We start from the raw sequence: 21,828 nt of genomic DNA on the forward strand, positions 1-21,828 counted from the left end.
AAATGCCCCCAGCCGCTCAGTTTACAGCAGAGTCCGGACGAAAGCATAAAAACGATAGACTTTTGGACGGTGGGTTCCAGAATTCGAAATGCACGGCCACAGGATATTCCATTTAATTATGGTACAGTGACCACTACAGTCACCTGTCACGAGTACGAGTACATGCTGCGGTTGAGTTTCGCCTGTCCGGCGTTACGGCTTCCGCCTGTGTTTACGCACTTGTACATCGTTTTGCAGAAAAATCAATCGAGCTGCTTTTACAGCTTGTACGGGATTTATCTGCCAGATCAGCCAGAAATTTTAGAATTTCGAAAAGTCCGTATTCGATAACTTGAATCTGATGAATGATATTGATTAAACATTAAACTTTTTGCCTTCATTAATAACTTATACGTTAGAAATTTATCAAACTCAGTAAGTACAAGATTTCGTTTCAAGATTATCTGGGGATAGACTGGTGAAGTGCAACATGGCACATTCGGGAAACGATGGCGTCAAGGTGGAAGTGGAATACTGGTATGATGATTGCTTTCCTACATATACGATGCTTATTTAACCTTGTACTTGGAAGCTGCTGACACAAATAAAGTATGGTGTGCGCAGCTGCATGAGAATTATACACATCACAGGATTACAACAGGAATGCGTATTGTCATTCCTGGCAGGAATGGAGCTGTTTATTGTGCTCGTATCGAATACGTAATTACAATGTGTTGTCTGTTTACTCCTGAACAGCGGTGGATGAGGTTACGCCCCCCGTTATGGGGAACTGGAGAGAATAATTAAGGGAAAAGTTCCGAATGCCTATGTCACTGGGCGAGTGGGACGATCAAGTGAGTGGTCGGTGTGCATACTTTTTGGAACGTCATTGGATTGTTGGTTTTTAAGTGATTTTGAAATGGTTTGCGACTGAGGTCACATCTCTAACGTATTCTTAGTGCCATTGACAATCCTGTATACGTTTTGCTGTCTGGGAAATGATTTGGAATGGTGGATGTACGTATTTTTGTTCATTTCTCACAGCATCCTTCGAAATTGTTGTTAACGGACAGTTGGTCTTCTCCAAATTGGAGCGTGGCGGATGGCCGGACTTTAATGAGGTAGATCGCCTTAAACAAAAATTCAATATCGTACTAATAAAACATTAACTACTCGTCTTTGGTTTTTTATTTTGAATGTTTTCGTATAATATTTTGGATTTTCCGAAAAGGGAATTTTTTCCAAGTCCAGTTTTCACAGTCGTTTCTGATTATTTTGGAGAGTATTACTATAAGTGATTACGCAGATTGATATTTTATAAGTTTATAGTATAAATATAAATAAAAACATATGAATGTGTTAAATATTTTCATTTAGAGCTAGAGGTATCGTCAAGCAGAGCAGTGAACTGTAAATATTTTTTTAAGATTGCAGAGATCGTGCGCAATGTCAGCGCCGGAGGTAAGCCGACGCAGGCGGAGAAGTCGCACTCCAGCTGCACGATCCTGTAAAGGAATGTTAGTAACATCGGTTTCACGATCGGATGCGTTGTTTGTGCTGTGAAACGGTTTCGGAAGTTCCCAATGAAGCGCTTGTGAAAACCCGCAAAACGGATCATTAGCGTGGATGCTTGAACCGATGGAATGCAGTTCACAGTGTGAATGCGCATTTGATTTTGCTTTTTTAGGTTTTGTTGCTTACATGCTTCCATTACTTTTACATACAGTTAGTTACAGTACTTTGCAATCAGATACTGTAACAATTTGACGTCATTTAGCCGTGTCGCCCTTTGATTATTGGCACTCCCATTCTTTCTTCGCGCTTTTAGTGTGCAGTTTTTGTCGTTCCTTATGCCGTAGTACTTTTCATTAAACTTGCATGCAAATAAATTACGTTCAACTGATCCTTTTCCAATTAACATAAGATCCAAAAACAAATTTGCTCCGCATAAATTATAAACAAACAAACAAGTTTGCGGTTTGCCACTTGAAGTGGAAAGATTTCCCGGTACCGAACACGAATCAAAATGCCAAATCAGTGTTGTTATATGAAATATGTAACTCTGTATGCACCTGCAGCATGCTTCGGGTGTTCAACTATGTATAAACAATTGCCATCAAATCTCGAACGAAATTAAAGATTTAGAAAAAAACAAAATCAGAAAGAACAAAAGAATTAAAATAAATAATCAGCTCCAACAGAACCGGAAATGTGCATCAAAGTTCACAATGAAAGTTCACAAAAAGCTAAAATGAAAATTAATAAAGATAATTTTACGGGTCAAAAAAATCACCATAACTGGAATATAAACGCACAAACCGACAAGGCCACAGTTAAGCCGTTCCGTTGCGCCCAGACCGCAGCGCCTCCAGAGACGTTTGCAGCAGCTGAAAATGATTTTTGGCATGTTTCAGTTCCAGCTCGGCCAACTCAACTAGACCTTTTCGGAAGGCAATAACGCGACGCTGACGATAATCTTTTAGCTCGCTGCGCGCCAACTCTGTGATAGACTCGAAACGCTTCTGGCATTCTTCGCGATGTGTTTCGGCCGCATGTACGTCCTTGTTCTTCATCTTGGCCTTTTCCAAATTCTTCGTAGCCTCCTCGAAATCATGCAGACAGCGGGCACGACGTAGGCACAGATCCTTGGCCGCTTGGGTTTCGCGCTGGTAGTACAGCAATGTATCGGTTAACTTTAAGTCATGATCGGCGGATTTTTTAAACTCCGTCTTGCGCGACTTTTCGAGTATCTCCGAACAATCTTCCAAGAATTTGGTAAGAGCCGGCTGCTCGGCAGCGGCCAGCTGCGACATGAACGAGGACATTTTGACGTGATCGGTGATGACTTCCTTATGCTTCTCCACCACTGTATCGCTCTTTTTGGCTGCTTCTTTAACGTGCGTGTGATATTCGTTTAGGAAGGATTTTTGCTGTTCAAAGTATTCGTCCACGTCTTTCTGGCCGGAAAGCAACACATCGTCGGCTTGCTTGAAAACCGCTTTTTTAATGCTGTCAAACATTTCGCGCTTGTTTTTTCCTCGAATACCAATCTGTAAAACGAAAACAACTGAACCTTTTACCAAAAAATAACTCAAAATAAATGTATTAAAGGAGCATAGTGAAGCGTTATAGTTTCGCCAACTACGCATGTTCTTAATTTGTCCAGCTGCTGACACGATGAGCAACTAGCAAGCATGTTTAGCTTATAGCCTTATACTCTTGAGCGTGAGTGCATACCTCTTGTTCATATTCCAGAAAAACGCGGAAATTCATGTCGTCGCGCAACTTCGGATGAGTGGCAAGCCGAATCAGGAACGCCTCATGCATCGCAACGGTCTTCTTGAATAAGGCCAAATATTCCGCTTCTAAATCGGCTTTGAACTTGGCAAATTCCTCCTTCGTCATCAGACCTTCGGATTCTCCTAATTGCTGCAGCTTCCGTCGGGAGGCCTCAAAGTCGGGGAAAGGCGGCGACGGGGGAATCTGAAAGAAAATATTAATCAAAAACTACGCCAAATGATGTACGGACAAATCCTTAAAGTATGCACTGTACCGCCAGAAATTTCACATCAGCAGTAGAATTAACTGGACCACATGACGGCAAGAAGACTATTTTACTAAGGAATTCCATTCAGTTTTTTTTTTTATTCTGAACCCAGGAAATTAATGCCGAGCAAAATAATATGTGCACAACACTGTACTTCAGTGTATCATATGGGTTTTGTCCGCAAAATTAACAAGCGCATTTTTTTTGTTTAACAGGAACTTACGACAACGAACATCAACACAGTTACTCACGATATATCCAGCATAATCAGGATTCTCCAGGAATCGATCATGCAGCCAAACGAATTCCTCGTGTTCGCGCACCACCGAGAATTCGGGTTTGCGGAAGGCAGGCAGTGTCGTGCGCGTGTGCACCGTGAATTTGACTTTGTCCCGTTCGCTGACGGCGTCAGAAATGTCAACAATCAGGGGCGATTCAGCCAAATCCACCGTCTCGGCCCGTTTCCGCTCCTTGTCGATGGGGATGTCATGTGTGGCGTCACTGTCCCCCAACATTTTCTTCGTAATCTTAAAATAACACCCAGTCAACACCGAATTCGACAACGCGAATTTCAACGATTAGAACCTCCAAAATCTAAGATCCCTGCTAAATGTGTACGAAACGAAAACCAAAGAAAGAAAACGACAACATTTCTCCAACACTCGTCTAGTCTTCTCGTGGACCAGTCGGCTTTAAAAAAATATTATTTCCCGAACGGAAACAATTTGGGTTGACTACAATTATACAAACTCCATCGTAATCGGTAACACAAAAGATCACGCTAATCCGTAAAGAAACCTCCGTCCAATTGCAGCCACGTGGGCACGTAGATGAATCAAAAAGGCCCATCACCCATTTTGAGTAAGTACCTGTTCTAATTGCTGTTCAATCGCTAGTCGCTACTCCTGGCCGTGGAATCACAATTGTAAGGGATAAAGCGATTAAATAAGCTGGTCCCAGGAAAAAGACAGCGGCGGATACAATTTGCACCTGTCAAAGTGCAGACTACTCTAGAGTAGGTAGATTACGGTCTCCTGAGATAAAAGTATCTGATTATTCACACAAACAGTCATGCATGCAATGGACATGGATATGGTCGCAAATTTGTAATGCACAAAACATAACACAATACCACATAGCATGACACTATACAATATTTTTACAATTTATATTTTACAGTTTCTATTTCACGTAATTAGGCAATAGTTTGTAGAAATATCTAAATCGTAAATATTTTTAGCCTGTGAAGTGAATCAGCAAAATATAATTAATTGTAAAAGACTTACAGTCTTACATACACAGCAAAATGAAAATCCACATACTGTAGGTTTGGTTTGGGCTATACAACACTAATACATTTTTTTTCGGGAGAACCAAAGAAATTATTAAATACGCATTCTGCTGTATATAGTTATTTTTACTTCCGGTAGATCTACTGCACCTAATTTTTCTGTATAAGTACTTACTAAACATATTGTGCTCGCTGCGCATGCATTTTTCCACATGTTATTATTTGAATTTTTAAAAACGATTTTGTTAGCAGCGCTTTCGTCCGCAGACGCCCTGAGAATCATATTTTATGTGCTGCTGTAACTTTATTTGCGGTTCCGGGAGCAGATAAAGCCTATGGCTGCCCGGAAGTCTCTTCAACGCTCCGCACAAACCAAGAAAAGCCAGTCCAAGTTAGCCCTGAATAAAAGTGGCAATCCGGTAACAGACCGTGGAACTGCACCACTCTTTGCGCCGATTATTCCCAAGAAATCTTTACCGTCGTTTCTTGAAACCGATGACATCCTCAAAACTGTAGCATCAGCTAACCCACAGTATTTTGACTGTAAAACCGCGGGGAAAATATGCATAAAAGGGTCTGCCTTAAATTCCATGAGCGAAGGAGAACCTAAGCCAGGCATGAATTAATTATCCTCTCGAAGTCTTGCATGCATGTGACTGTGGCATCACATCATAACATAAAAATTTGAAAGAAAATTCTTACATTTCTTATTTAACTTTATGAATAATTTCTACAGACACTCCAATATCTGCACCTATGGAGACGCATGTGGACCAGACCATACATCAGCGCAATCAGGCAAAACCTGCCGAAGCCGAGGTGATGAAAACCTGGAACGATTTCAAGGAACGTTTCCGTCAAGCATTTGAAGACGGTCAAGGACGAGACATGTGTTATGGTGAATGACGTACATATAATACGAGCAGATCCTAACAGAATTTATTGTTTTATCTTATTACGGAAACAATGCAAAAAACTTGTGAAATATTTGCATGTGTGCGTTGTTGCACACTTTCGCGTAGCTATTCGCCAGATGGAAGACGACTGTGAGCACATCGAGCGCACCTTAGTCAATGCCCACAAGCGAAAGGTCATGCTGCTTTACCACACAAAATACCTAGCCCGAATGGTAAAACTAAATTCTACATTCTCTGTAGTTTGGGTAGTTTGGTAATTTTTTAGCTGCATATAATTCCGCATTTCTGTGTTTACAGTTGAGGAAGAATTCCGTTCAGATGAAACATGCGAACAAAATGGAAGAGTCAATTGTCGCTACCATTAAAGCTATGTCATTAGCGCAAAATTCGGTATGATAAATCTGAAGACAATAATATACAGTGATATACCGTCTGGACAGCGCAAAATAGTGCCTCGCTAATATCCTGACATTCGATTGTCGCTTTATTATTACTATTTTTTAGATAACTCACGAGACCAGCGTAATCAACATCGGCGTGCGTTCTCAGTTGCAACAAATGCAAAACCATTTTTGGCGGAAACTAGGGATCCCACAATCGAAACCAAACGATACGAAACAATTCACCGATAAATCATTGGAAAATGCCAGCACGAAACGCGATATGCCGCAGATGGAAAAAGTCCGCATGTTGCTCGATCCTGCAAATTTTGCTGCTATTGCGGATAAGTCCAATGGACTACTTTTAGCTCAACACTACGTAATTAATTATCTGAAACTCTGTTCGGAAAATCATCCTTGGATGCAGAATCTCCGAATAAATTTCCCGACGGAGAACGGTCTGAGCGAAACGATGCAGCTGAAAGATGTTCCCATGTTTACTGAAGACATGTCGGCCCTTTTTACCGGACTAAAGCCTAGTCTCGAGCCAATAAAACTACTGGAAGAACAGTTTCCAAATGGCGACCTCCGCCCAATCGGCGAAATAACCGAACTGGAACCAATTGCCCCGTTTTTTGCATCCGAAATGTCTGATTCCCAGAAGCCACACCCTGCAAATCTTTTTCAGGCTATCCACCTGGATACACTTGCGAATCGTTTAAAGAAGACACGAGGCGAAAGCGATTTGTTGAGTTTTGATGAGTTTGCCGCGAAGAATTCGCATTTGTTTCAGTTTATCGAGCCGCCTCATGTGTCACCCAATCGACGCAGCACGGTGCCTTGGGAAGGAAAGGGCAAGTTAATTACCAACAGTTCCAACTTTCACGGTCAGGCCGTATCCGGAAGTAATCTGCAAATTGCTAAATCTGCTCAGGAGGAAACGTCGACAATGCATCCGAATGCTGCAGCGTCCAAATCGGGAACAGCGCTCTATACTAAGCCAACGTCGCCGGTTACCGATCACCAATAAAATCCTGGATAAACGGCACCTATGCGCTCATTCAGGCAGCTCACAAGATTATACGCTATCTCTTCCATCTGTGCACTGCCACTGTAAAACATCGTATTACAGAATTAATGTTGTTTGGATTTTCTATAATAACTTTCTTCCTCATTTTGCAGGGATTTCAAATACTCAACATGCTATCGTAGTGAGTGGCTTGATGTGTTCTCCGGTTCTCCCTATAAACTGATTTTTGAAGGATACACTAGCCACAGTGTTAAACAGCTAAATGTATAGTATAGTATTTTTATTTTATTACTTTGTGGAGTGCCTTTGAATCACTTTCACTACCTTTTTAAATATCGTGGCTACCAAAATGAACACTTCAAGCATGGTTCTGCATATATATGCACAGTATATACTATAATCATCTTTAGTTATTTTTGTTTAATTGCCTCCGTAGCGCAACTTTTATAATTATGACCTATGCTGTCTTTTCGCGCCACGCCATACAAGTAATGACAACTGTTAAGTACTCACATAAAGAGAAATTTTTCTGGATTAGCGAACGAATTAATTATGAAGTATTATGAAGTTCTTCTTTACAGTTAACGCCACTATTGCGTCATACATGTATATCAAGGTTTCCAGTTGCCGGGAGTCTTTACTTAAGAATGTTTAAAATTGTCGCGGTGTGTATTCTCGTTATTAATCAAACAGCAGCGTCGTATTTTCCGCTCATTTGTGCAATACTAATAATGATCGAAGACGAATTAAACGTCAATGGCTCGCATTTTGGTTGTACGGCCTTATCCCACGGTAATATGTGTGCAATAACCATGTGAACACTGCCTGCGTGTGAAATGCAAACAGCGGCTAGTTGCATTACAAACTGATCTGGCTGCGATTATATGAATACCTTCAGTTTCCACCGGCTTCCGATTTCATTATGAGTAAGCTTACTCAGGGTTTTCAACTGTCGGTTTCTGAAAAATGGTGACTATTAAATCCGAGATAAAAAAAGCGGGGATATAACCAGGAAACTGGTTTTTGTTTTATATTCATTACAGTGCAAGTAATTTATAATTACAATTAATGTACAATTTTATATCGATTTATGGACACTGAGTGCCGGGTGGTAATATACTAATATCATTACTACATTTACGATCAGAGATTGTGCTGCCTCGCCAATAGTAAAGTTTGTACTTACAAGATACATATAAAATGGAAAAACAATGCTTTGAAAATGAAAAGACGCCTTAAAAATGCTTAAAATTAATGCATAAAGTACCCCTAAGAATAATTAGCATTCCATCAGTTGTTCAATAAGGCAATCGGGGGTAAAACGTTTTGCTCAGGATGGCTTAAAAATTACTTAAACTACATGCATATGGAACAAAAGAAGCGATAACACAAAAGTTTCGAGTATACGATAAATAATCTGTTAACCAGAATAAACAGTTGCAGATTGTATAGAAGACGCCTCACTCAAAACGATACTGTTACGTTGTTAACATGCTTGACCGCATTAGTAAAGAAACGATAATATCAGCAATCAAGCTGACAACGGACTGCCGGTAATGGTTGATTGCTTGCTTAAAAAACGTGACAATGTGAAGTGATTTACTATTTGGTGGTAAGAAAATGCGTTCCCACGAGAACCGCCGCTTGAAAGATTGTAATGCCGGTATACATTACACTTTCCATAATAAAAGGTAGGCTATTGAGTAGGTAACGTTTTGGCTCAGCACGTCGTATTTGCTTTCGTTTGCATAGACGAACAATAGGTAAGATGAGCAAAGGAAACATATCATCACTGGTCTTCATCATTCTCAACAAAATACAAAAAACTTGAACCAGTGTATTGTCGTGATTTGTTTAGTCGAGTCAACTGTAAATGAAAAATTGTGCTTGTTCACGCAGCACACATAGCCGTGTGTTTTCCTGTATAGCGCTCACTATGTGTAACGACAATTTAACAGACCGGCCCGTAAAAGAATGAACCGGTGACAGGGCCGTTAACTGACGGAACGTGCGGAAGATGTCTACCTTTACACAAACACACCATCGCATCAAAATCAACGTGGGAATATAACGGTTCTCATGACTGAACATTTTTGCAGAAACTGGTATACTGCCTAGGCTGATGTGTGTTCGCAGCCTTGACTGCCAGTTCAGTGGAAGCTGCTGGGGCCCTCTCACTTCAACCACCGGCTCTTACTGATCTGGAACAATTGCTCGTGCTGGTCATTGCGCTTTTATTAATCGTGACCGGTATTACGATTGATTTGTTCTCATAATTACAAGGTGCTACTGATATGAGGAGTTTTTTCCGCGCTAGCTGCATTATTTAATTCATTTGTATCTCATTTTCCCTCGGTTGAAAAGTTACCTGCCTAGGCCTTTCTGCGACATGTATATAATACACGGGCGTAAATACAAGCTAAAAAACAACAGCTACTGTAAATCAGTCATGGTTTTCTCCACAATTGCAGGTTCATTTTTTTCTCAACTTTGCCATAGATCTACCGATTTTCAACGAGAAATTCTCATGGTGTATCTGTGATTGTAACCGCTTATCAATGCCGTGTATACATTGCTATTTGCGTTAAAACACAGCCAACATGATTTGAGTAAACTGTAAACTGAACCAAGATACTTCTATATATCTTGACTGAACTAACCATGGTACGTAAACTCGAAACAATCATTATAAACCATTTCAGTTCTACAACTATCTTCTTTATTCGGCAATATTGGCCACTTCACAGAATAAAATACCAGCGCAGATACACACTAAATACTGTAATATTTACAACTTGATATGGTCGTAATTGGTCGTGTAACAATAATCGTCTAAGATTCATATTACTATTTAATAAAAGCAATATTATCGTAATAAACTAATAGTCGTAAGATGGAAAATTTTCGCAAACCTTAACAAGAAAATGTCACTGCAAGCACGAAATTTAATAGCGACACCAGCTGTAATGACAATTTTAAAAAAATTGTGGTTCGTTATCATTAGCCTTTAGACTTTTGAGTCATGCAGTGAATGATCTCAGTTACCCGTTTTCTTCCACAAACAAAGACAATTCAAATAAATTTTGATAATATCGCATTGGATTCCTAATCTTCGTTAAACGGTCTCGTTTTTCCTGCAATTAATCGTTTCTTTAATTATCGTGGGATAAAGAAATACGTATATATACATGTTTTAAATACTGTAAAATACCAGTACAGCAGTACTTTCATTTAAGTTTCGTTCAGGCGGTTCAGCAACGTCCGCGCAAGTTATATTAAATTAGTTTATTTCAATCATTTCAATCTCGTAATTTGTACCAACTTCCAAAAAAAAGCAAAACAGGAAGTTGCCACTGAATCTGTAAAACCAGAAACCGGCAGTAAAATTAATATCTTAACAGAGTGGCCAGAAAAAGTCGAACCAGTCGCCATGCACTACCTTCCCAACCAATAACATCCATGAGTAAATTAAGCAAACAAAACCAACAACAACAGACAAGTTGCCAAAACGAAGTAAACAGCAAAATCACAACAACCGATTTATTCCACTGATCAAGTAATAATCTTCAGGTTATCATCCATCACATAGATCATTTACAGAATTACTTAACTACAACCCATTAATAACTGTCGTGACGGCTCTCATGGTCACTGTGGATCACACACCCCGGAAGTAGGTGACGCCGTCGAGAAGTTGAGCAAAAATATAAAGCCATGGCAGCTAAGACAATCACCAAGGATCTGCAATGCACAAAAATGCAAGTTATTCGTTGATTATTGTAGTACTTAATTTATTAAGCCATACAAATAATCGCATACTACATTTTTGAATTTAGTAATCTACTCAATTTCTGGGTTCGGTTCACATATACAGCTAGAAAAATTATCCTGATGTTTATATAAAGCGGCACTGTTATTTTGAGAACCAGTTGTCGGGCACCCACTGCGAATTGTGAAGAAATCTTTTCGAAAGATAATGAAATGTGAGTGTTTGTAGCTGACTGATTCACAGGGCATGAGATATGGGAACGGCGGAGACTGGTTACACGCTCTCTTGACCGCTGGCCACTGCATATCTGGCTTACCCAAGCGAACTGCTTTATCATGACCGTTTAGAACGTTCCCGACAATACGAGCAGGTGATCCACTGGAAAACGATAGCGAAATATCGTGCTGCATGTCAGTGTTGGGACAAGCAACAGGCGTCGCTTGGAAAATCGATTCCTGAGAGATTTTTGTCATGCACCTCAATAACTGATATACCACATCGAGCAAGCCTTTTTCTGTGGTGTTCCCTGCCTAAAGAAAAATATTACGCTGCTGGCCGACAGGGCAATTTGTTTCAAAATATTAAACGACACCTACAACCATGAGAACTTTGAAACGAAAAAGCGAAGACAAAGAAAGAATACGATATCCAGATGAAAAATCAGAAGCGCAGGAAATGTCGGCTAAAGTTTTGATGAGACTTTTATTATTCAATATTTGGGTAACTGCGGCAGACAGCATATAATTATATTTATGTTTTGATTGTTAAGAAATGCAACGCAAATTGCAGTTCTATTTGCGAAATGCTATATTTCATAAGCTAAATATATATCCTTAATGCGATTTGCGAAATGCTATTGACATGCTATATTTCTATCCATAATTTCTTACAATTTCTGCTTGTGTTATTCAAAAGATTGAAAGTTGGAACAGGCTCCGAACAGCTAACAAGGCATTGCGGTATCACTTATCACCTTGCGGGCGGTGTATAATTTGTTGCATTTCAAACAAACTTCCTACGGCATTTACGTAAACTGACACTGACTGCGTTATACAGTCATCAAGCTGATCAGAGACCTAGTTTTACGTCTACTGACATGTGAGTGCTTACAGCCGGCAAAAAGCCGGCTTCTCAGCGCTTATTAATGTTCGTAATTCTACGAGAATGAAATTTTTTTCCTGCTGCACTAACAAGCAAAGCAAGAAGTATCTTCTTGCGAACTATCTCACCAGAAAGCGCCGTGAGAAAATAATTTCCCAACTTTGTTAGTGATAGGTATAAATTTTCTTGCGCAGAAAGCATTATTAAAGCAGAAAGCAGTATTAAAATTATATGAATCTACAGCAGTGCTGTCGTGTCTGTGATCACTGTCTCTCTCGATATAATTTTTGTGTTGTTTGGGGAAAAATTTTATTAATTACCGCTACCATATTGCACGAATCTCCCTGAATGGTCGCACTTGTCTGCTAGGGTATAGGTTCTCCGTAGTCCACAACCACATGATAATCAGTTTTCTTTAGGTGAGCTGGATTGATTCAGAAGCGAGAATGCAACAGGTTGCAGGTCTGCCTTGAAACTGAAATTCTACGGCACCCGTAGCTGTCCCCTTCTCTCTCACGGCCATAATTCACGAATTGTGTTCTCTCTTATCACAAAGAATCTAAAAGGGCGCCTATGGAGAGCATTGTGGCCAAAGAGAGACGCATGAAAATTCCACTTCGCTTCAGTGCACCCTCTGAACAGAACAATCCTCAAAGCAGACCAGCCCTAACCGAAATTATGATCGTAGCCTAGAATGACCGGTTCAGATATTGGACTCACCATTCTGTATATCACGGAGAAAGCGTTGAAGGGCAGTGGCAGTTGCAATACTGGGCCAGAGAGAACAACGCGCAAGAAAAGGACGACGCCGGAGGAAAGATGATCGTCTCTCATGTGTCCATCTTGAATTCACACGCAGCCAGGACAGCGCTAAATCCTGCATTCTTCGTAGCCATAAAAATGAAAGACCAAGGCTAAATCTTTTTTCCCACCACTTGCAAACATGCCCTTCCCGTCTGTGTGTCACGATATACCCTTGGAATTAGCTGACGAACCGGATGATAATAGAAATGTCGCAATCTCTCGATGACCATTCCATGCCGCTGAAAAAAGCCAGTACGTCATAATCTTGAAAACATTTCACATTCCTCAATGCGGAGATTAAAGTGAATTTCAAGTAAATTGATTGTTATAGTTATATCAAATTCACGTATTAATCCGGCAATGCAAGCACATTCACAAGGGTTGGGCAATAAGCCAACAACACGAATACAGAATGCACTGTGAGTGCGGAAATTCATTAAACGATTTCGACGCCGGCTTGCAAAATGGCATTGAAGAAGTGGTAATAAGTACAATTAGATTGCATTAGATTAATCACTAAAACACTTTTGCAGCCCTAATTATAGCACAATTTTATGCAATTGCATTTGCTTGGGTAAAACGAGAAGTTTATATGCAGTTCCCGAGAGTAAATTACTCAGTTAATGGTGTCAATGTTGAGTGTCAATTGAGTAAGTGTTTAAATCAGAGGTTATGTAGACTACGAACATCAGTAGCGTATCACAGGAAAAGAAAGACAATAATGTGCTTAGAGCATACCCAAATGAAGAGCGTTCCATCCGCTTCTGGTTGTTAAGGTAATATCAGCACCCATCTTCACGAGGCTTTTGAGGCGTTCCAGATCCCCTTTTATGCAGCACCTATGCAAATCGGTCCAGCCGTCGGCATCGAAGACATTAACGTCCACATCAACAATTAGGTTATTTTCTCCGAATGGTTGCAGTTGCCGTCCATTGGGCTTTTCTGATTTCTTCGATTCATTTCGATAATTTCCTTCTCGCAGAACGAGCCGCAGCTGGGTCATATCCGCGCTTTTTGTTGCTTGGCACAACGAGTCCTCCAATTCCGAAAAATCCCGTTGTACTACCATCGCAGTTTTTTTTAACAAATGCACACCTAATAATCCCGACGATGTCCAAAATAATGAATATTCACATCGCATGCATGCGTTTTAAACCATACAAATAAACTTTACAGTTGAAATGTTTGCGTAAGATAACTCGATCAGTGAGAACTTTCCGGTCTGAACCGGTATCGCCGATCCATTTTTCAAACCATTTGGCATTTAAAAGCAAGCGTGCATCTATGTGGATGCGGTAATGTTGTTATGGCAAGTTTATGATCACTGAAAACGTAGATACCACTGCGAAATAAATGGGCTCGATGCGACCAAGATTCCAACGGCTCGGTATAGTGGCATTTCTTGCAATTTTCGTGCGGTTCTTCTGTGGTCAGTTAGGTGCACTATTTGATATGTACAGGAAATGCACTCCCACTTGCACATTTATAAAGCAGTGGATTGGCAGCTTTGAAAGTCTAAATTCCATTGGTCTGCAGTCAACACAAGTAGTACAGTACATACGTGTGTACATAGTGTCGCCGTTATTTTCCCAAGTATGCAAACGCTAACGTATCGTGGAAATTCGTGATCTGTAGTGGACGCATGCATCCCAAGTCTGGTGTGGCAAAAAGGTGTGAGAACGGCATAGATGCCTGATGCTTGAGAGCGCCAGCAAGCGCCATCCATCGTGTGGCGCATCAATATGTGTATTATCCCATCCTAGAATCTCAGGATCATTATCGTTCCCATGGATAGTCAATTGCGTACTTATGGCTCTTTCCTATCTCTAATGTGTTTGATGCTACCATTACTATTTCAACTCAGTTTTTTCAACTGATTGACATAAATATTGCCGGTGCTCTGTGATTGTAGCAAAAAACTGCAAACAATAGAAAAATACACAGTAGTGCCATAGCATACTAGTAAGTAGTGCGCTCGTACCATGGGTTGCCGGAGAAGAAAGCAGATATTTCGGTGTATTCTGTTCTGATTTTGCTAGCGTCCTCTGCTTATGGTATATATGGTGCGAATGCGACTAAGGTTTATTATAGGGTTTAAACTTTAAACTACATAAATATTGCAAGAACCATTAATACTGTAATTAAATATCGAATTAATATGATAATTATTGTGTTATAAATCCAAAGGAGCATTTTGCGATGATATCACTAACTGGTAAATCTTTATTTTTTCTTCTTTACTTCTTCTGTCGATGACACTTTCTTCTTCTGTTCTTCTTATAACATACCAGTATTGTGCTCACCGGGTACTTACTATTGTAGTGCTACAGTAAATCGTCATCCACTTTTTTGGTTTTGGCCTATTTTGTCGCGTTAAAAATGCGCGTTAATTTCCCTTAAATCATTAATTAAATGAATGACTAATACTGTTATAAAGTAGCAAGCAGTTGATTTTGGGTAGCACAGAAGTAAAACTACGTAGATCACCTATTATGAGTACTATATTAAGCTTAAAGCGGACATACACATACATAACATAAACAGAAGTCACATTCTGTCTATCGTAATGTAATGAAAATACGCCGCATCCGCTGGGAATGAGGATTTTAAAATAACGAGCACATCGACCGGAAAATTTAATTGTGAGACCACCGTGCAGTCACATAACCCCTTCCTTGGTTCACATCAATAGCCACATCGTGAAATATGGATCAGATTGCTGAATGAAGCGTTCATAGAGCATGCTTTTCGTACTGGTTATGCGATTTGCGCCATGCCGAATCATACTACGTAGCGGCTGTGGTAGAACAGTAGTGTGTATGCACGGCTGGGAACGGCACTACTCATATGGAACATATCTTTCGACTGAAATTCCGGTTTTCTCACCATCGGTTATTACTGGTTAATAGGAACTCAAAGAAATCTGCCGATATGGGATAGTACTGCATTTTACGAAGTATATTTGGTTTATTTAAAAATCATGGTATCAGGTAGTGAATTAATGACGTCAGTTAAAAAACCTTAGACAAAAAGCTGGACAACTTTTGACGGAAGTCCATAAGCGTATGTCCGCTAGAATCATCTTTAGTCACTTTCAGTGTAATTCGTGGGCAATGAATGGTGTTGCGTTTGACATCACAGGGGGTTGTTCGAATCAGTTGGTAAATTACGGTAGATTTGCTTTTAATTCTACAATTTATTACACAAAACTTACAGAACTACAGGTACGATGGCTGTATTATTAAGTACTTAACTAATTTGAGAGATAGCAAATCGTCAAGTACTAGACCGGTAAGTACTGTACTTCTGCCGAAGAAAGGAGCAGCCATATCGCGTGCAGTGCAGCCTAGAGTAGCAATTTCTGTGTACGTATGCTGAAGGTGTAACTGCTACTAGTCCGGTACTTTGAATTTACGGTTACCAAAAAGATTATGTAAACTAAAATTTAATCTGAATTCGAACAGACGATCCCAATGAGAAAAATTATGGCAGTGGTTGGATTAGGGCCTAGGATAAGCTGTAATGTACGTACTTACAATGTTTGTTGTACTAGCGTTACTGCAACAAATAGTTTTGTTACAACAAATATCATAATTAAATTACGAAAAGCCCCAAGCTTGCAACTGACACATCAAAAGCGTATTTACGAATTCATATGAAGGAAAGTACGTAGCATATCATGCTTCCCTTAAAATTTCTTTCATACGGATTAGGTGCCAGCACTGATTTGCAATTGCGCAAATTCCGGGGGAGGACGATACAGCGTATCGGTAATGGAGCTCATTCTATCCCGCGACAACCGCGGATGCCGCTGCATCACCACTTCCTTCATTTCTCGCGCATGAGTGTATCCGTATCGATAACGTGTACCTTCTTTATAGCCGGTATAGCCCGGTATGCCGTGAACAATTCTGTTTAGATCGTCGTCAGCTTCCGGTGCAAATGACTTTGCAATCGATGGCATTCTGGCTGAAGAAGTGCGAAAAACGTCCGCATCATGCCGGCACCGGTCATTTTCTTCTAAACAGACTTTGGACAATTCTCCACGGGTCAAACCAACAAATTCTGTCGTGAACGGCAGCCAGCCGGTATAACCATAAGGAAATCTCTTCAGTGCATGCCCAGGTGGCAACCGATACGGTTTGGATAAAGCCTTCTCAACTTCCGGCACGTAGAAATCGCCAATGTCGTCCAGGCTGCGGACGTTGTTTAAATACGCTCCGTAATCGTCATCCATTGTGGGATTTTTTATGGGCACCGGGGATTTTAATTCTAGATCAATGGGCATCTCGTTGCGACAGAAAAACGGGTTTGGATGATTCACGCATGTTTGGTCTTTTTCCTTTAGAATCTGCAGGGCTCCTTCACGTTCGCGAACGGGATTACGCTGGGCAAAGCGATGCTGTTGGTATGGGAAATAACCTTAACCAGAATACAGGCGCCGTCAGCCATCCTGTACCAGTTGAGAAAAGTTTCACAGCTATTTACTTCGTAAAAGGTCATATAATTAAAACGTTATTTGGTACACACCGGAGTACTTCGGATCGATGTGCGTGGTCAGTTTCGGCTGACCCCCTTGGGCATGTTCGTGATGCTCTAGAACGAGATCATCCTTCCTTGTCTGTTCTTCAGCCACTTGGCGCTGGATATCGGCATCGTAGATCGATGGCATAAGGTTCTGAGTGGCGTTCTTGCCGCCGGCGTCCCATGCTCGGGTCAGATGATTGTGGGAATGTTCGCCTGTAGATACTCCGGTGACCAAATGGTAGCCCGGAAGGTAACCTGTGTAACTACGATCATATGGTTTGGTATAGTAATTAGAAGCCACACTTTAACCAAAAACAGCCGTTCGATTTTCACGTACCCTGGCACGAACGCGAATTCTCGTGTAATGCTCTTAAGGTCAACTGGTGGGGGAGGCATGGTTTACGAAGGGGTCATCTCGTTAAAGATGAGAAATCAATTTTCTTACTACAACAAATTTTAAAGAGAAGCTACGGCACTGGTTAAAGAGAGGCACTGGTTCAAATGAGCCGGAAAATCCGCGAGAAAGATCTTAGCAACTTCTAGTTGAGCACTGATTGAGTAAAGTAAGTACCACCTCTATAAGTGCTAACGTACTCGTACTTTTTGTTTCAGCTCCTTTACACTTTACGAACGTCGTTATTAATTAGCGTGGTTGATTGCGCAATCTTCTCACTGCGTGTAATCAAGGTTGTTCGAAGTTGCTGTTCCTTCGAGTACGAATCGACTCAACTGAGCATTGCTGTAAGTGTAAACACTAGTGCAATATTTAATTCAGATTGGCGGCACAAAACAGTCACAAGTTTTCTATACAAGTAAAAGATTTTTACTACTAGTCTTATTTACACAGCCTTAGCCGACAACGCAACAGTTTGTTATTCGCTACTCATTATTTAGTTATATTAGTTTCAGAAGGTGCTTATGGGTGACCAGATTATTTATATATATATATATTTTTTTATTATTTTTATTTAGTGTTTATTATTAGGGGCATCAATATTACCAATCACTTGCATTTTGAACTGTATGTTTCGGTGTATAACCATCTCATAACACGCACTACTTTAGTATGTACGAGTACTTGTTAAAAACGAATCGGAAGTTGAAATTCGCAATTCATACGTCATCGCGGAATTTTACTTTGCCCTTAGCGCGAACGCTATAGGGTGGTTGCTGCAGCAGTTCAGCTAAACCGTGCGTTTATAAGCTGCAGAATTAACGACTTCGTAACTAGTGACTCTGTACTTCGCCAAAATTGCTTCGTGAGCGCATCGAAAACTTAGTTTTTCTTGCAAATAATGTTTAAAATTTCTTGCTGGCTATAATCGAGTTGTCATCCGCTGTAGTCAACATCTGAGGCATTTAAAGATATGTCGAATGCCAGTAAAGCGCAGTATCGTCTACCCACTGTAAAAGATGGTCGCCGTAATGTTACTCTGGCGAGTCGCGGAACGCTGGACCACAGATTCGACCATATACCTTTTCCATTGCCGAGTGACGGCTTATGTATGAAGGGATTGCTTGTGGATCGGCAGGTTCTTCTCTTTGACGAGGCGCAGTGCGCATTCCTCCGATTTAAACGGGTAAATTACGGTTTCACTTGCAGAATAGGCGTGTGGTTTCGTTGTGTCTATCGCTCTCACAAAACTTAAACAACTTAAATTTTTTAATTACTACGATACTAGTAATACTACATCATTATGCGCTTACGTAATATTCCAACAGTGTATTTCTAAATTTGCTGTGTGCGCTAAATAATCAGGTGACAGGTGTAGATAATTAAGGTGATAACGGTACTTTAGGGGTTTTTCGGCAATTTTGTTAGCGGTGGTGCACAACAGTCGCACGCGGACAACAACAACTGCGTCAAAAAAAAGCCGATCCAGAATGATTCTGAAATCACGTATTCATCCCAGACGGACCCGTTTCCACCGCCTTCTCAAACCAGTCCCGTTGCCAGCCTGAACCTTTACGAAGCGTATTTTCTATGTTATGCGTGCGGAGTTTTGGAAGTGTGGGATTATCGAAATCAGCAGAAAATCTTGCGGCAACATCTCATGCGCATTTTCACTGCGCTGGATCCTTTGTTTCCATACTTTTTTGCAGCATACTTTCATTTCCGTAGTAAGCTGTACGTTATTCAATCCGGACTGAGGTTCGCTAGTGATTTTGGTATGTTGGTCATCGTAACATCTACTCTAGCGGCTTAACAGTTTTCTGTTTGTTTGACTGCTGCGTAACAGCTAATGTAGACATCAACATTCAACAGGCTAGCACCTATTAATTCTTGTACAATTACAGTTTTATATGAATACGGTCCATCCAAGACACATTCGCTTTATGCCGTATACATCGTTATCCCCGGGCTGAGAGATGGCGGACTGTCGGTGCTGGATACGATGCAACGAGCTGCCAATGCTGTTAAAAAAGATGTATTGATGGTCGAGGTGGCCAACGGGAACCGCTCGGCAGATCAGCTTTTGCAACCTGATTGTTTCCAGTACTTTCAGATAACAGTAAGTACCAAAGCTGTTGAAACATCTACAATAGTTGGCCGCTACCCGTTAACGCATCCTAAAAAGTGAATTTGTGTTTAATACCTTCTAAAAAACAATTAAGTTTTGGTTTTCAACCGTATGAGTATGTAGTTATGAAATTGTTGGGTGGGCAATTCTGTAAATCCCTTTTTAATCGGGATATTTGTTGTAAAAATTTTATGATGATCTTTTCTGACAGGAAGTTATTGTACGGCGACGTGAAACGATACTGAATCCTAAAGGCACTGCAGAGTGCAGAACCGACGGACATGGACTGAATACAATAGCCGAAAAGTCGGTATTGGAAAATGCCGATACCAGAAGTAGTGACGGTAAAGGAATGAGGTACATAAACGTATAACTTCCGTTAAAAATGTGCAATTATACAGTATCTGGCCCTTAAATCTGATAACTACTACGGTAGTACTTACTACTGTAGCACGTGTACTTATTGTATTATACAGCTACAAGTCAGAATTTTTTTGTGCTTGCTTAGCCCTTTTTTTTGGAATAGGAATGGAAATGCATCCTTGAGTCGGAAACCTGGACTTCGTGGAATAAGATTTAGAGGAAAGGGTCGCAAACGGTAGCTTTCATGAGCGATTTATAAAAGCGGTTTAGTTTTTAAATTAATTTTATGCTTGACTTTCTAGTGCCCACCATTTTTAAGATCGTTATGCCCTTTTCCTACGACATGGCGAGTCGGCGACAGAGACAATCCTTGGTCTTTCTAACTTGTAAATTAATGTTCGAATTCCATTTTTCGTTTTTATTTTTTAATCGAAATCGGGCAGATGCTGGAAGTGCGGATATTGTCGCACCGGCTGCATTGTTGGATTATCTTTGGTTGGGTTGTTGTTATACGTGCTTACTTGAGGTTTTGGAAAGAAAAGTTTCTAACATTGCGGTACTTGCTACATCTGTTGATGCAGTGCTACAATAAGGAACGTACGTACTTACGGGATCTCGTAAACTAATGCTAAAACTCCTCTGTGATCCGATACAGCTACGTAGAAAGACAGTAGCAGTTATTGGACTACAACCACAGAAGTTTAATTATTCATGTGACCGAACCATGGAACATTTACCTATTCAAACGTCGAACCCAAAATAAGGTATACTATACCGGTGTCAAACAAGTTAACAACCATAACAAGTTAACTTACTTAACAAGTTAACAACAATCAATAAAAAAAATAAGTGTATTTGTTCGAATCGAACATTCGACATGTAGTATCACTTTTTGGTACATAAAAAAATCGACCACGATGGGAATTGAACCCACATACTTCTGATTCGAAGTCAGACGCCTTAACCATTAGGCCACGCGGCCAACAGACTTGTAGTTACAAAAATATGAGGCTGCGAAGTAGTGCTATCCCATAATCGCATGTTGACTGTCCTTACGTCCATAGAAGTACTGCACATACTCTACAAGCCTGTGTCATCAAAATAATTAATGTTTATTGTCCTTTGCACGGAGCAGTTGCTCCCTCTAGGCTACAGACAGCAGAAGTCTAACAACAAAATAATAAAAACATTGAAGCGTGTAGTCACAGTCAACAACATCAGCCAAAACAGTTAGCAGCAGTAACATTAGATGCATACAAGCGGAAGTAAACATTTTTATGTTGGTTGCGAACTTGCTATAAGTTGACGCTATGGTGGAAAACAAAATGGAAGGGAGACGATCGCGCTGGGGTCGATGCATAAAACCAAAACCCACGTGTAGTTAAATTTTTAAGTACTCAGAAAGATTTTCAAAAGAAATCGTGGGAAAAAAGGAAAGCAAGGACACTTGCGCACGTAATCGCCTTTCTGTACTTTTTCAACTAAATCGCAACCACATTAAATAGCCTACTGACACTATCTACTGTAATCATGCCGGTTCATTCCTTGAGTAACTTGGTGTTACAAAAACGTTTAACAAAGGTCAGCTGGCTCCAGTT

The 21,828-nt window shown here is 40.4% G+C and overlaps 5 protein-coding genes and 1 non-coding gene across 9 annotated transcripts; 3 read left to right on the forward strand and 3 right to left on the reverse strand.

Moving 5' to 3' along the window:
• Nucleotides 1-270: 270 nt before the first annotated feature.
• On the forward strand, nucleotides 271-1,934 carry LOC129582626 (migration and invasion enhancer 1-like). Of its 2 annotated transcripts, none has more exons than XM_055474186.1 (4): nucleotides 271-516; nucleotides 736-833; nucleotides 1,024-1,100; nucleotides 1,414-1,934. In XM_055474186.1, exons 1-4 carry the CDS (start codon nucleotides 470-472, stop codon nucleotides 1,540-1,542), a joined length of 351 nt encoding a protein of 116 aa, XP_055330161.1. In that variant the 5' UTR covers nucleotides 271-469; the 3' UTR covers nucleotides 1,543-1,934. The 2 variants fall into 2 exon arrangements, with proteins under 2 accessions (XP_055330161.1, XP_055330168.1); XM_055474193.1 differs by having other exon boundaries at nucleotides 1,407-1,929.
• A 66-nt stretch (nucleotides 1,935-2,000) lies between these two features.
• LOC129582618 (sorting nexin-6-like) lies at nucleotides 2,001-4,675 on the reverse strand. Its single transcript, XM_055474174.1, has 4 exons — nucleotides 4,396-4,675; nucleotides 3,778-4,053; nucleotides 3,217-3,462; nucleotides 2,001-3,029 (listed from the first exon to the last, which is right to left on the reverse strand). Exons 2-4 carry the CDS (start codon nucleotides 4,039-4,041, stop codon nucleotides 2,313-2,315), a joined length of 1,227 nt encoding a protein of 408 aa, XP_055330149.1. The 5' UTR covers nucleotides 4,042-4,053; nucleotides 4,396-4,675; the 3' UTR covers nucleotides 2,001-2,312.
• Nucleotides 4,676-4,877: 202 nt separating this feature from the next.
• LOC129587914 (uncharacterized) lies at nucleotides 4,878-7,639 on the forward strand. 2 transcript variants are annotated; one of them, XM_055481874.1, is made up of 5 exons: nucleotides 4,878-5,432; nucleotides 5,554-5,715; nucleotides 5,840-5,946; nucleotides 6,032-6,124; nucleotides 6,239-7,639. In XM_055481874.1, exons 1-5 carry the CDS (start codon nucleotides 5,153-5,155, stop codon nucleotides 7,142-7,144), a joined length of 1,548 nt encoding a protein of 515 aa, XP_055337849.1. In that variant the 5' UTR covers nucleotides 4,878-5,152; the 3' UTR covers nucleotides 7,145-7,639. The 2 variants fall into 2 exon arrangements, with proteins under 2 accessions (XP_055337849.1, XP_055337859.1); XM_055481884.1 differs by having other exon boundaries at nucleotides 5,282-5,391.
• An 8,652-nt stretch (nucleotides 7,640-16,291) lies between these two features.
• Nucleotides 16,292-17,840, reverse strand: LOC129587608 (uncharacterized). Of its 2 annotated transcripts, none has more exons than XM_055481427.1 (3): nucleotides 17,683-17,840; nucleotides 17,349-17,608; nucleotides 16,292-17,240 (listed from the first exon to the last, which is right to left on the reverse strand). In XM_055481427.1, exons 1-3 carry the CDS (start codon nucleotides 17,739-17,741, stop codon nucleotides 16,528-16,530), a joined length of 1,032 nt encoding a protein of 343 aa, XP_055337402.1. In that variant the 5' UTR covers nucleotides 17,742-17,840; the 3' UTR covers nucleotides 16,292-16,527. The 2 variants fall into 2 exon arrangements, with proteins under 2 accessions (XP_055337402.1, XP_055337407.1); XM_055481432.1 differs by having other exon boundaries at nucleotides 17,349-17,600; nucleotides 17,683-17,812.
• A 717-nt stretch (nucleotides 17,841-18,557) lies between these two features.
• On the forward strand, nucleotides 18,558-20,790 carry LOC129587815 (uncharacterized). Its single transcript, XM_055481743.1, has 6 exons — nucleotides 18,558-18,925; nucleotides 19,145-19,514; nucleotides 19,644-19,858; nucleotides 20,079-20,224; nucleotides 20,394-20,465; nucleotides 20,533-20,790. Exons 1-6 carry the CDS (start codon nucleotides 18,713-18,715, stop codon nucleotides 20,546-20,548), a joined length of 1,032 nt encoding a protein of 343 aa, XP_055337718.1. The 5' UTR covers nucleotides 18,558-18,712; the 3' UTR covers nucleotides 20,549-20,790.
• Nucleotides 20,791-21,139: 349 nt separating this feature from the next.
• Trnar-ucg (transfer RNA arginine (anticodon UCG)) lies at nucleotides 21,140-21,212 on the reverse strand. The gene has a single exon. It is a non-coding gene; the product is annotated as a tRNA-Arg (tRNA).
• Between the last annotated feature and the right edge of the window lie 616 nt (nucleotides 21,213-21,828).

Source organism: Paramacrobiotus metropolitanus, unplaced genomic scaffold (assembly GCF_019649055.1).
Source record: "Paramacrobiotus metropolitanus isolate TYO unplaced genomic scaffold, Prichtersi_v1.0 Parri_scaffold0000002, whole genome shotgun sequence".
Lineage (NCBI taxonomy): Eukaryota > Metazoa > Tardigrada > Eutardigrada > Parachela > Macrobiotidae > Paramacrobiotus > Paramacrobiotus metropolitanus.